Here is a 12477-nt window from a genome sequence, read left to right as displayed (position 1 = left end):
GCGCGGGCCCGGCGATCGGAGGGCGCGTGCGCGGTGACGGGGGGCGGGTCTGGCGGAAGGGGCGCGCGAGTCTCGCGAGAGGCGGTGCGCGCGCGCAGTTCCCTCCCCCCCCTCCAGGGTCGCCCCGCCGCCCGCTCCGCAGCGCCCGCGCCGCCGCCATGTCCCGCTACCTGCGCCCGCCCAACACTTCGCTCTTCGTGCGGAACGTGGCCGACGACACGCGGTGAGCGGCGCCGCGCGCCTCAACGGGCTCCGGGCCGAGGGGGCGGCGGCGGCGCGAGGCTGCCCCCCACCCCCCCCGCCGTGGAGCCGGTTCTAGTTACGCGGCGATCGCCGCGGCCTCCGCGGGCGCGCGATGGGGGCGGCGCTTTCTCCGCGCAGCGATCGCGGCGCTCAGCGAGGCCCGGGCGCGCGGCCGGCGGGCGGGGGCTTCGAACGGGGAGTGAAAGACGTTGGGAAGTGCGCGTGGCGCGCGCTCCTGCCTGTGGCTCAGATATTCTCCATGAAGCGATAGATTTCTCCGTCGCGGGTGTCGCTTTTGTGTTACCAGTCGCGGCACGCACGTGTGAGGCAGCGCTGCTGGGGCTGCGGGGCTTGGGGAGCGCCGGCGGGGTCCAGTGCTGGGAGAGCAGGTGCGAGTTTCCAGACTTGCTGCCGAGGCAGCTCGCACCAAATTTGTTGAGCAAATAACAGTGGTGTGAGCAGTATGGAATGAATTTCTTCAATGTGAGGGTGGGGAGGCCCTGGCCCAGGTTACCTAGAGCAGTGGTGGCTGCCCCATTCCTGGAGGTGTTCAAGACCAGGTTGGATGGGTTTTGGGGAGCCTGATGTAGTGGGATGTGTTCTTGCCCATGGAACTAGGTGATCTTTAAGGTCCCTTCCAACCCAAACTATTCTGTGACTCTATGAACTAAGTAGTTTATTGTAGTCTTATTTTTTAAAGTGAATTTTCTCTCCTTTTTCCAGCAGTTTATTTTACTGTAAGAGCAGTCAGGGAGGACTGTTGCTTCCAAACTTTTTGAAGTAATGTGGATCCTATAGAGGCTTCCACTGTAAGCCTGTGATTCGGTGGGGCGTTCTTATGGATGGTTTCATTGTGAGATCTTGATGTTGGTTGTCATAGTTCCCTTCTGCTATTACTGACTGACTGCACTGGAGATTCTTTCCCAACCAATGAGAAATGAATAGTAGTAATGCTTTCATAACACGTAAATATCAGTCTTCCTCATACAAGTTATTGTCCTCAAATGACACAAAAATACCTGTAAAGAAGCTGATGTGAATAAGAAACCTCCCTGTTGAGGAGAGAGCAGTTGTTCCAAGTATAGTGACGGATCTGTCAGCAGTTTTGTGCTCAGCTCTCTTAAAGCCACCTCTCTGGAAAAGCTGTCCTGAGGGCATGAATGGTTTCCTCTGTGGCTCACTCCAATTTTGTTCTGTTTGATGTGGTTGTGAGTATTGATTATTCTATGGAAATGAGTTTGCGTGACTGGTTTATTCTCATGCTGTTTATTTGGATCTTACAATTGATGTTTGCTTATTACAAAATCACTGTCAAGAGTTACTGAGGTAATTAATAATGATAATTCTTAGATCCTTCTTTTCACTCTCTGCCCACCTTTGCTAGTATGTCCTGCACTGAACTGATCAACAGGCACCACTTCTCGGTTCATACTCCTGTTGTAGAGCTGTGCTGAACATTGGTGTCAAAATGTCAGGGTATATCTTGAGCATCCAGAGTCCTGAGTGTGTTGCTTAATACCTTTTTCCCACAAAATGTTTTGCTGCACACATCCTCTACCAGCTGCTCCTGTAAAGGTGGGTGGGCATGTTGATTGTAGGTTTTATTTCTGTTTTAATTTGGTGGATGTTCTGCAACACCTTAAACAGTGAAAAAACTTGTAAGATATATGTGATATTCTAGGTCTGAAGACTTGCGCCGTGAGTTTGGTCGTTATGGGCCTATAGTGGATGTATACGTTCCACTTGATTTCTACACTCGTCGTCCCAGAGGATTTGCTTACGTTCAATATCCTTTCTTCAGATGGCTGATTAGTGAGGGGTGTTGAAGTTTGAAATTCAAGTTTGTGTAAGAGGTAACAAATCTAAAAAAAGCAGTTTACTTTTGTGTTGTATCTAATAAGTGTCTTACTGATATTGTGATTTTTCGTTATTTGTGAAGATTAACTTCTCTCAGTTCTTTGCCTTTTTGCAAAATTTAAATCAAGTCCAGTAATATAAAAGTTTACTTATGTCACTGAAGTTAATACTATGTGATTTAAATGAAAATCTATCACTGACCTAAAATTGTCTAGCACGTTTTTATTATCACTGGTTTGTACGTAAACTTGTGCTTAGCAAACTGTGGCTGGTATTCACTGTTAATTTAACAAATGGAAATTGGAATTAGTTGATCAAAATCAGACTGTATAAAAAAAATGAGGTGAACTTCTTTCTTTAATATTGTCCCCTAATTTACTGTCCTCTGTTGTTGCCTCAGAGTTTAAAGCTGTACAGTAATGGCGACCCCAAAGAGAAAGCATGAAAGAACCTTTAGAGTAGAGTTCAACAATTGAGGCAAGTAGACAAGCCAAAGACCTCTTAAGGATCAGGCTTGAAGAGAAGGGAGAGTTTGGGAAAAGAAAAAATAAAGAAAAGCTGGAAGAAGGACAAGCCATAATGGGAGACAAAGCTTCGCTTTATCCACAAAAGGGGGAAAAGGTTGTTTTTCAAAGTAAAAGATAAAGCCATCTGTCATTTTTGGCCAAGCATCTCATGACAAGTCCTTCTGACAAGCACTTAAAGAGTTAAAGGTCAAGATGAAGTTGAATGGTGGCCAAGATTAAAGGAGTCATACCTGATGTATCCTACAGAATAACAGTTTTTCTTCTGTCTGTCAAGTAAGCAGTAACTTTGATGAATTATTCTGGTTTGGTCCCTTGGCAAAACCTGCAATATTTCTATCGTGAGTGCTGTTGTAACTGTGGTCTTGAGTGAAAGCGTATTCGTTCTTTGGTTTATCAAGATATATACCTACAACGTCATAGAATCATTTGGTAGGAAAAGACCTTTGAGATAGAGTCCAACCATACTTGCCCACTACTAAACCATAACTGAATTCCTGTGTAGACAATGCTGCTGATGAACTGAGTTGCTATGAGGAAAAAGGCAGCTCGTTCTTTCAGGTCCCATAGCTGGCAGAAGGGATGTGAATTACCACAGTCTCAGGGATTAAAACTGGTAATGTCTGTGGTACTGAACCCTGACCCAGTGGATGGTGCAAGGCTTTAGTGTCTGCTTAATATCTCAGACTTGCAAATATGATTTAAACTTAAAATCAGTTTTGATGAAAAAAAGGAAAGCTTTATCCCCATTCTAAAATTAATTGACACGTGTTAATTTTCACTACTGGTTTGTCTAACATCATTTAAGATCTAGGGTTTCATTTTAGTCAAGTCACTGTAGTGGAGAGAACTGAATGACCATTAACAAATGTGTTTTGGAATCTATACCATTGGGTTTTTTCCTTGCAAAAGTACAAGTGGGAGAAGAAAAAGTTAGAGTATCACACAGCAACTGCTTGCTGATGGATAAGTTCCTGGTCATATTATGAGATTCTAATTTTATTATAGGAGATCTCAGATAGCCAGTGGTTAATTGAAAAAAAAAAATCTAGTGTGTATTGTAGTGTGACCAAAAGAACTTAAAAAATATTCAAAACAAAAAAAAAACTTGTAAAATTGGAAATTAACCAACTTTTTTTATTCTTATTATTATTTTAAATACCAAATCTGTAAACTATTCAAATTCCCAAGAACCTTAACACTTGCCACATTTGAAGATGTCCGTGATGCAGAAGATGCTCTCCATAATTTGGATCGGAAATGGATTTGTGGTCGGCAAATAGAAATCCAGTTTGCACAGGGAGATCGGAAGAGTAAGTGCCTTGCATATATTTCATCAGGCCATGATTTTAGCCTTATAGTTGATTGCCAGGCTACATTATGTGTGCTATTATTTGTTGTGATGTGTTCTTACTTGTTTATAAATAGTATATGGAAGTTTTACTTTTTATCCAGTAACTATTAATGACTCATTTTAATTAGAAACAGATACCTAAGTGAAATCGTCACTTACCACGCTGTGATTCTTGCTGCTGGCTGAACATTTTAGAGAGGTTTCTCTGCAGCTCTGCCAAGCTTTCTTTGCAGAAACACTATTGGAAGTTCTCCCTGTCAAAATGAGCAGCCGGGTTTTAACGTATTGCCATGTTTATGTTGTGTTGAAGTGTATTAGTGATTCTATGTTGACATTTACCAGCGCAGTGCAGTTTCAAGGATTGAGGTAACATCTTCATTTTCATTTGGCTTCAGGGTAGAAATAAATATCAGGGTGGGTATCTCAGTTCACTGTAGAAGTCTTAGTTTCTGAACAGATAATTATAAAGACAACTTAAGTTGTTTCTGTTTGTTATTCGTATACACATTCACTATAGAGAGATACAGATACTACATAATGATAAAATATGCTGTTGGTAAACCTAGCACATACTTGTTGGCCTAAAACAGGAATGTGGTACTTATGTGCAGCTTGGGAATAAAAACGTCTTAAAGATCTTTCAGTTAAAGCTATCAAAGAAACGACTTAAGTGTCTAGGTTTCCCTCAAATGCACATGTTCAGCTTTTATTGCAGTTAATGGAAATTACTTGCCCTGAAGGACAAGCTTCTGTCCTGTACGTAAACACTGGCATTTCTTCTAAGTTTCTGAACAAAGATTAATGAAATCTACCTTCGTGTTATAAACAGCAGCACTTAAAACATAGAAATTGTAGCCCTTTACTGTAGACAGTGTTCATTACAGTGTGATATATTGAAGTTACTTCAGCATGGTCTTTGTGTTTGAATGAAAATGGAATTTAATACAAAGGAAAGACAGCTGTGCTGCTTAGAGAAAATACAACAGACTAATAAGTTCATTCATTCTTAATTATTTTAATAACTAAGCTATGGGGTGAATGTGCATTGTCGTTCTATAGGGGGGGCACTCTAGAATCAAACTTTTCTTTGTGTGGCCTCCATTAATGCTGCAGTGTAAGCTCTTTTAATCATTAAAGATGACTGCAGATCAGATGTAATGCGTGGTCAAGAAAATGGATGCTCAATTCCCTGCTAGCTTTGACTTTTTGTATAAATTCAGGAATGTTAGAATGTTTCAGTCAAAGGTTTGGCCTGTCATGAGTTTCCAGGTGGCCTGGGATCACCTTTGCCAGTTCTGTGTTCTAGCTTTATGCAACGTTAGTTCTAACTATTTTGGGGGGTTGGTTTTTTATTATTATTTTTCCTAGATTTGTAATACCCACAAAGCTGCATTAATTTTTGTTCAATGGTGAAAGCAGTAAAAAGCAGGTAGCGTACAGCAATCTCTCGTTTGTCCTTTTCATAAACATATCTGCTAGAATCATGAATTGGTCTTTCTGCTAAATACCAAATATATGGATCAGTAGTGTCACTAAAGGAATATTAGGGCATCTTTTTCTAAATGTTACATATTGCTATTTTTTTTACAGCACCAAATCAAATGAAAGCCAAGGAAGGGAGAAACCTATACAGTTCTTCGCGTTATGATGACTATGACAGATACAGGCGATCTAGAAGTCGGAGCTATGAAAGGAGACGATCTAGAAGCCGTTCTTTTGATTACAGCTACAGAAGATCATACAGTCCCAGAAAGTAAGTGTAGTGTGTTTGGCTTGAACTGCACGGAGTTGGTTGGAGGACAAACCACACTACTTAATTGTTAGAATTTTGAGGAATCTTTTCCTGTACTCACTTTGTAATCACTGGTGGGAGTTACACACCATGCATGTTACATCAAATCAAATATTGAATGAAATTATTCTCTGCTTCATTTGAGAACAACTAAAAGCAAATGTACAGCCTGATAATTTATTAAGCATTTGTGTACATCATTCGGTATTTGTCACCATTTACTTTTTCTGATGTACCCTTTTAGCAGCAGACCTACCGGAAGACCTCGTCGTAGCAGAAGCCATTCGGACAACGATAGGTAAAATACCTTTTACTCCTTTTAAATTGAAAGATCACTGTATTCCTTTAACTATAGGTTTTAAAAGTTTCTCCTGAAAAAAAAACGGTAAACAATTTTTAATGTACTAGATGTCTAAGAATAGTGTTTTTACATTCAAATCTCCTCTCTCCCCTTTATTCTGATAGGTTCAAACACCGCAATCGATCTTTTTCAAGATCTAAGTCCAATTCAAGATCACGATCCAAGTCACAGCCCAAGAAAGAAATGAAGGCTAAATCACGGTCTAGGTCTGCATCTCACACCAAATCTAGAGGCACCTCTAAAACAGATCCTAAAACACACTATAAGTCCAGCTCAAGATATGAAAAGGAGTCGAGAAAAAAAGAACCAGCTAGATCCAAATCACAGTCAAGATCACATTCTAGATCTAGGTCAAAATCCAGATCCAGGTCATGGACTAGTCCCAAGTCTAGTGGCCACTAACAGTGTATCCATGTTGGGTTTAGGCATGTAAGATTCATTTACACAAAGTTCAGTTTACTTAAATTATCAGGAATATGATGTTGCAACAGTGCTAAAAAATATTTTCTTTGTCAGTTTTCCCTGTAGCCCACAATGGTTAAAATTAAAACAGTGTTGAGAAGCCATTGAGAGCAAGTAAGAGAGAGAGAACGTCCACTTGGTTAAATGTCATGGGCAGCTCTGATCTGGTTGTGGTGTCTCTATGTATATTTTTGTAAAGATTTGCATTTTTAATGCTTAGATATTGGTGATGACTTGATTGATCGTAACTTGCAACATTGTCCTATTAAAAACATCACACCCATAGAGAGAGTGGTACCAGTTTGTGCTGAACAGTTAAACCAGCTGTTTAACTTGTTCTATAATGCTAAACTTTGTGATATAGCAGAGAACTGGACAGTAGTGCAGCCCTGACTGCTGTGAAATGCAGACCGGCAGTTTTGAGTTTCCCTTATTCCAAGGCAGGTTTTGTGTTCTCTGTGCCCACTGACACAAGTAGGTTGGCAAATGGAGCTCTGTGGAGCAAGCATGTTGAGATTTCCCTTTACCCTGCCATCTGGCGAGATGGTACTAATGTTACTTGTACGACATGGGGAGAGAGTTGGTCTTTGAAATTCACTCAGAGATTGTGTAGTGTCTTGACTTGTCAGAGTAGAGGCACCACTGCTTTTACCTGGCTGCTAGTTCTGAATGTCTGAAGGAAAAACACCTCCAAATGGAAAATTAAATTCAAATTTCAGCAAGTTGGCAGAGCAACTGAATATTAGGTTGTATGTACATTTTATGCAGTTTTTGTATCTATTCTAAATTTTAGTGAGCAGTTAACCATAAAATTGCTTAGTTTTACTGCTGTTAGATACAAGTAGATTGTTTCGATTTGTGTGTGTACAGTATATAAAAACTAAACTTCTACACCGATTACTCCTGTGGTTGGTTGATGTATTCATAGATATAAAACCGTAGACATCTCTCTTCCTGAGTAACAAAGGCTTGCTTTTTACATGTCAAAAAGTATTGGTCAAGCAAGTCTGAATCACCTCTTCCTCAGAATGGATAGTGGTTTGGTTACTAGATTTCATTTTACTTAAGAACAAATGTTTTAAGTTGGATATGAACAAGAGCTGCATCTCTAGCTATTTAGTTTATCACTAATACAGTATATTTAGTAAATCGAATGTGAAAAGTAACCAGTGTGTAATCTTACCAGTATTTCTCTAGAAGGCAAGATAATTTGTTATGAAAATGGCTTTTGGCGTTGTTTTTACTAGTTGCCTTCAAAAGCCAGCATCAAACACCCAGTGTTCCTCACTCTCCTATGTAGTAGCATATAGAGACATTAATTTCAAAAATTCCTTTTTAGAGAAATGTTCTAGGTTTTGGCTTTAGTGTTTTCAGCAGGGCCTTTGATGAAATGCAGATAGCTTTTAAATATTGGCAGCAGAACGTGCTTAGGGGGTTGATCCTAGAATCTTTGTACATTTGATAGTATTTCTAACCTTTTCTTTACTGTTTGCAGTTAATGTTCATGTTCTGCTATGCAATCATTTATATGCACGTTCCTTTAATTTTGTAGACTTTCCTGGATGTATAGTTTAAAAACAGTAAAAAGTCTATTTAAAACTGTAGCAGTAGTGTGCAGCTCTAGCAGAGGAAAGTTGTGGGATTAAACTTTGTATTTCCTTTCTTATAGAGCTTCTAAAAAGGTATTTTTATATGTTCTTTTTAACAAATATTGTGTACTACCTTTAAAACATCAATGTTTTGATCAAAATAACTAAAGACCCAGCTTATTTTCTGCTTGCTGTAAATTTAGCAAACATGCTGTAATAAAAAAATGAAGGAAATACTGATCCACTGGAATTATTGTAGTTTTAGATTTGGACTCCAGAGCATGGTTAGGAGTAGAGCTATACATCCTTTGTGGAGTAAAGTCCTTATTGTGATATTTCAGCCGAGTCAGAAATTTATTATTTGACGTCCAAACAAATGTCATTTCACATTCTAAAAGGGGTACTGGACAAAAGCAGCATGATAAGTGTATCTTTTAGTCTGATCTGTTGACGTTTCTTTTAACTTTCATTATTGCTGGATGGAGTTCCCTATGGTCATAATTCAGATATTATTATCCAGGTTATCAACTGCTTAAAAAATCAGCAATTGAAGATTCATATAGAACCAAATTTCTAGTATCACCTTATCAATTTATATTTGCCATATCAAAAATTGTGCCAGCAGGGGGGGGTCTCTAAGAGGTGATAAAACTGATGACGTTTGGCATTTACAACTAGTGGTTCTTATGCCACTGAATGAAAACAGCTCTGAAAAGCACTTAATTGCTTTGACCCCACTCTTACCTTTTGTGAGCTGAGCTGATGGTAAAAACAGCAGAAACCCCACCCAGCATGCTTAAAGAACACAGTCTTGCAGAGCAAGGTCCTCTGAGGGTCAGTCCCTGGCTGTGTGGTGGGAAGGGGATGCTGTATTCGATACTCTTGCCAGTCCAGCCAGAGTCACAGCTGGGGTCGGGGGGAAGGGAACATCCACGTGTCCAGGTTGCGGTTCCGATGTAAGACTGCGGGGTAGCAAGGGCCACACCTGAGCTATTGTGTCCGCATGTCCTTGTGTTGTGTGCCTCAACATTGATATATAGCACAGTTTAAAGTGTATTTTGTTTTGAAAATCCAGTTCATTGCAAGTGTGATGCAGTATCTGCCAGTTCTGATGGTTCTTTCTTTCTCTCCCAGAGGTAGGACTAAACTTTGACTTGACTTGTGTATATGAACAAGCCAGAAAAGCCGAACACAAACCCACGATGTTTCAAGAGTGCATGAATAAAGATGTTGTCCTAGTTCTTGCTCCCATGGAAAAATTGTGAAGAAGCTGTTCTGTGGGCCTTTCAGTTGGGGACGAGTTAGCAGGATGTGGCAAAAGGGCAGGGAATGTTGATGTATTGGTGCGAGTCCAGCCGCAGCCCATCTAGATAACATCTCCCTTGGTGCAGGGGTCCCAGTCTGCTCTAAAACAGCAGGGGCCTATCATGTGCACCCTGCCTGCAGGGTGTGCACAGCTGGAATGTGAGGACACGCAGGCTACAAAAGATCGTGTGTAGGCATCTTTCTTTTGGAGTCTCAAGAACGGTGGGAATTCTGTTTTTCTGTGGTATGAACTAGTTTGTCATTCCTGCAAAACTTGTAGAATTGTAGCATGTAAAAATTCTGCTGAAAGTAACGGCTGTGCCCCAAAATACCGGCAGCGGATTGGTTTCTCAGGAGTAACAGAAGGCTCTATTGGAACTTCTTTTTCACTCAAAGTCCATGCACCCAACTGATAATTAAAAATCTTAAATTTAGTGGTTAAGTAGCTGGGTGTTTAAATTAGGGACTAAATAGCCTGGTCTCTAAAAGCTCAATGTGATCCTTTCTATGTCTTTTACAGATGTTTAAATGTACATTACAATGGCTTTATTCAAAATGGAAATTTTCAATTTAAATGTTATTTCTGGCTCTTTTCTTGGAAAGAGCTTTTTTTTTTTTTTTTCCCCCTTACTGTTTAGTCTGGGGTAACAGCTTGAACCACATTCAGAGAAGGGCAGTTGGGCTGACCCGTCGCAGCGCTGCTGCTGAGGTTTTGGCAGGGCTGTCACAGATGAATGTTTTGAAAAGTACCAAGGGATAAATTTACACATTTTTAGGACATAATCACCCATTGATAATTGCTGGTTTTCTTAATTTACCTTGTAACTTGCTGAAGTCTGTAGTCCATTGCTATGGTATTTGTCTGAAGATGCTCTTACTGGCAACTATTCTAGGAAGGGGAGACTCTGTACCCTGTAGCGTGTTTGATCAAGAGATGCTAATGTTTTATTCATACACATAATTTCTTCTTGAGTTTTGTGTTCCATCTGTGCAAATAACCCTGTGAACTGGGAATAAAATGTACAAGTTTTGACTATAACTTGAGAGCACCTTCTGACTTAATTAACACAGCTCTAGCCTCCTGGGAGCTGGATGGCCAAATGCTGACTGCTCAGGAAGATCCCTGGTGCCCTGTGGCAGAGCGTGGTCACTGCTGAGCCAGAGCTGCACCTCCCAGACCAGCTGCTTTGCTTCCCATCCCGCTTCCCTGGGCAGAGCCACAGCCCTCCTGCAGGCTTAGTTTGGGTTTGAGGGCAGCTGGGTTTCAGCTGAGCGTTCCCACACCACTGGCAAGGCACAAGAGGACTGTGGGAAGAAACTCAAGATAGGTGGCGCAACGTCCAGCTCGTTGTGGAGGGTGATAGAACACACGCCTGGCTGCTCAGGTTGAGCCATACACTTTGCCAGCTCAGGGCATGAAAGGGGGAATTTAAAGAGTAATTGTCATTCTGAATCAGCAGAGCTGCACAGAAACCCCATAGCTGCCACAATGACATAATCCTAATTTTCCATACCACCTCAAGTAAGCAGGTGCTGTAGGGGGTGTAAAGTTGAGTTTATCTGCATCTATGTTGTCTCTAGTCGGTACATAGACACTGGCCACTGCAGTCTGCCACCACGCTCGCTTGCAGGGGAGAGTCCAGGGCAGTGACACCTCAGTGCATAGCCCACAAAAGTCCCATCTGATTTGGAGCAGTGGATCCATAAACATACAGCCAGCTGCTCATGCATTCAAAGTGCAGAGACTGCTCAGAACATCTCACAATCTGGAAACACCTCTCTCAAGTTCAAGCCCTTCTTCAGTGATCACTGCATCCTGGCAGCTGCCCTAGCCCCACACTGAGAGCTACTATATTTTAGCAAATACTGAGAGCAGCAACACAGACTGATTTCAGAAACAGGAGCAGCAACAATGCTTAAGTGTCACCATACACCCAGACTTCGCCACTTTGCATTTGTGAAAAAAACACTGGGATTTGTTTGAAATCCTTTTGTGTCCCCTCTTCTGCACATCCAGAACAATGGCATCTGCCCCCCGAGCAGATTTTTTAAGTGGGTTTTTTCAGCTTTTTATTTTATCAAAAAAATGTAAATAAGCCTCTTTTGCACAGAGTTTACTTTAACAAGCTCAGAACCAAGTGAAATGCATGTTCACTGTCTGCCGTGCAAGGGCACAGCTACAAATGTCTTTTTTTTTTTTTTCCACACAAAATATGTTTTTTTTAAACCCAGCCATGTACTTGGCATGGTCACTTACATTCAACAGTTTTGTACTAAAAATACATCTGTGTGGGAAAGCCCAGCAGGAATTTACATATGCTACAAAGCTTTATATTTTTTTTTACATGGCTCTGTCTTCCCCACAATACTTCAACTCCCACCCCAAGCCACCGTTACCGCAGGGGCACGGATTTCAGAGCAGCCGAAGGTACTGCACCATCTGCATGATTCTAAAACCAGATACAAAAATGTTACAAAGCTCAGCAGTGCAACTGGAATACACAGGATTTTGGTTGGTTTTCGCAGCCATCTGGCAAGGCAGTGCCATCTGCTGGCACAGGCAGACGTGCTGATATCCCAGTAAAGACAGCTGGAGCCTGGGAGAGCTGCGCCTGATGAGCTCTTCCGTCCACTCAACACCCACCGAAACTTCTCCATCTCCATTTTAGTCTCAAACATTCCTCCACCAGCTCCAGCACCACATCAGGCTCGTGGGTGTGAACAGAGAATCCTCTCTGCTGCACCCACGGCTGAGGCGTAGCCTTCTGCCCAGCATGTCTGCCCGGTGCAGCTTTGATTGACCAGCAAGTCGCACACCAGGCAGCACCAGGCCACAGCTTTCAGTGCAGTGTTTTCCAGTTAACGCTGCATAAAGTTAGGTAAAAGCTAGTTTTCTAAGGCCATACCAAAAAGTCATCCCACTTCCAACTGTGCAGCAGTCCCATTTACTCTCACAATAAATAAACTAAACGATGACTGCTCAGGATTTG

The 12477-nt window shown here is 41.6% G+C and overlaps 1 protein-coding gene across 6 annotated transcripts; it reads left to right on the top strand.

Moving 5' to 3' along the window:
* Positions 1-66: 66 nt before the first annotated feature.
* SRSF10 (serine and arginine rich splicing factor 10) lies at positions 67-12444 on the top strand. 6 transcript variants are annotated; one of them, XM_054086381.1, is made up of 7 exons: positions 67-223; positions 1925-2031; positions 3836-3937; positions 5569-5731; positions 6015-6068; positions 6236-6337; positions 9317-12444. In XM_054086381.1, the coding sequence occupies exons 1-7, from the start codon at positions 159-161 to the stop codon at positions 9333-9335; spliced, it is 612 nt and encodes a 203-aa protein (XP_053942356.1). In that variant the 5' UTR covers positions 67-158; the 3' UTR covers positions 9336-12444. The 6 variants fall into 6 exon arrangements, with proteins under 6 accessions (XP_053942356.1, XP_053942358.1, XP_053942357.1 ...); XM_054086383.1 differs by lacking the exon at positions 6236-6337 and having other exon boundaries at positions 6018-6068; XM_054086382.1 differs by lacking the exon at positions 6236-6337.
* The last annotated feature ends 33 nt before the right edge of the window (positions 12445-12477 follow it).

The sequence above is a fragment of the Cuculus canorus genome, chromosome 22 (genome assembly GCF_017976375.1).
Source record: "Cuculus canorus isolate bCucCan1 chromosome 22, bCucCan1.pri, whole genome shotgun sequence".
Classification (NCBI taxonomy): Eukaryota; Metazoa; Chordata; class Aves; order Cuculiformes; family Cuculidae; genus Cuculus; species Cuculus canorus.
Note: the sequence above shows the minus strand (reverse complement) of the source record. Positions and strands in the feature narration are given on the sequence as shown.

Bases quoted from the DNA above. Each gene is read 5' to 3' on its own strand.
- SRSF10 (XM_054086379.1), top strand. From the start codon at position 159: ATGTCCCGCTACCTGCGCCCGCCCAACACTTCGCTCTTCGTGCGGAAC. The intron at 224-1,924 runs GTGAGCGGCGCC...GTGATATTCTAG, and splicing joins AACGTGGCCGACGACACGCG to GTCTGAAGACTTGCGCCGTG. The intron at 3,938-5,568 runs GTAAGTGCCTTG...TTTTTTTTACAG, and splicing joins TGCACAGGGAGATCGGAAGA to CACCAAATCAAATGAAAGCC.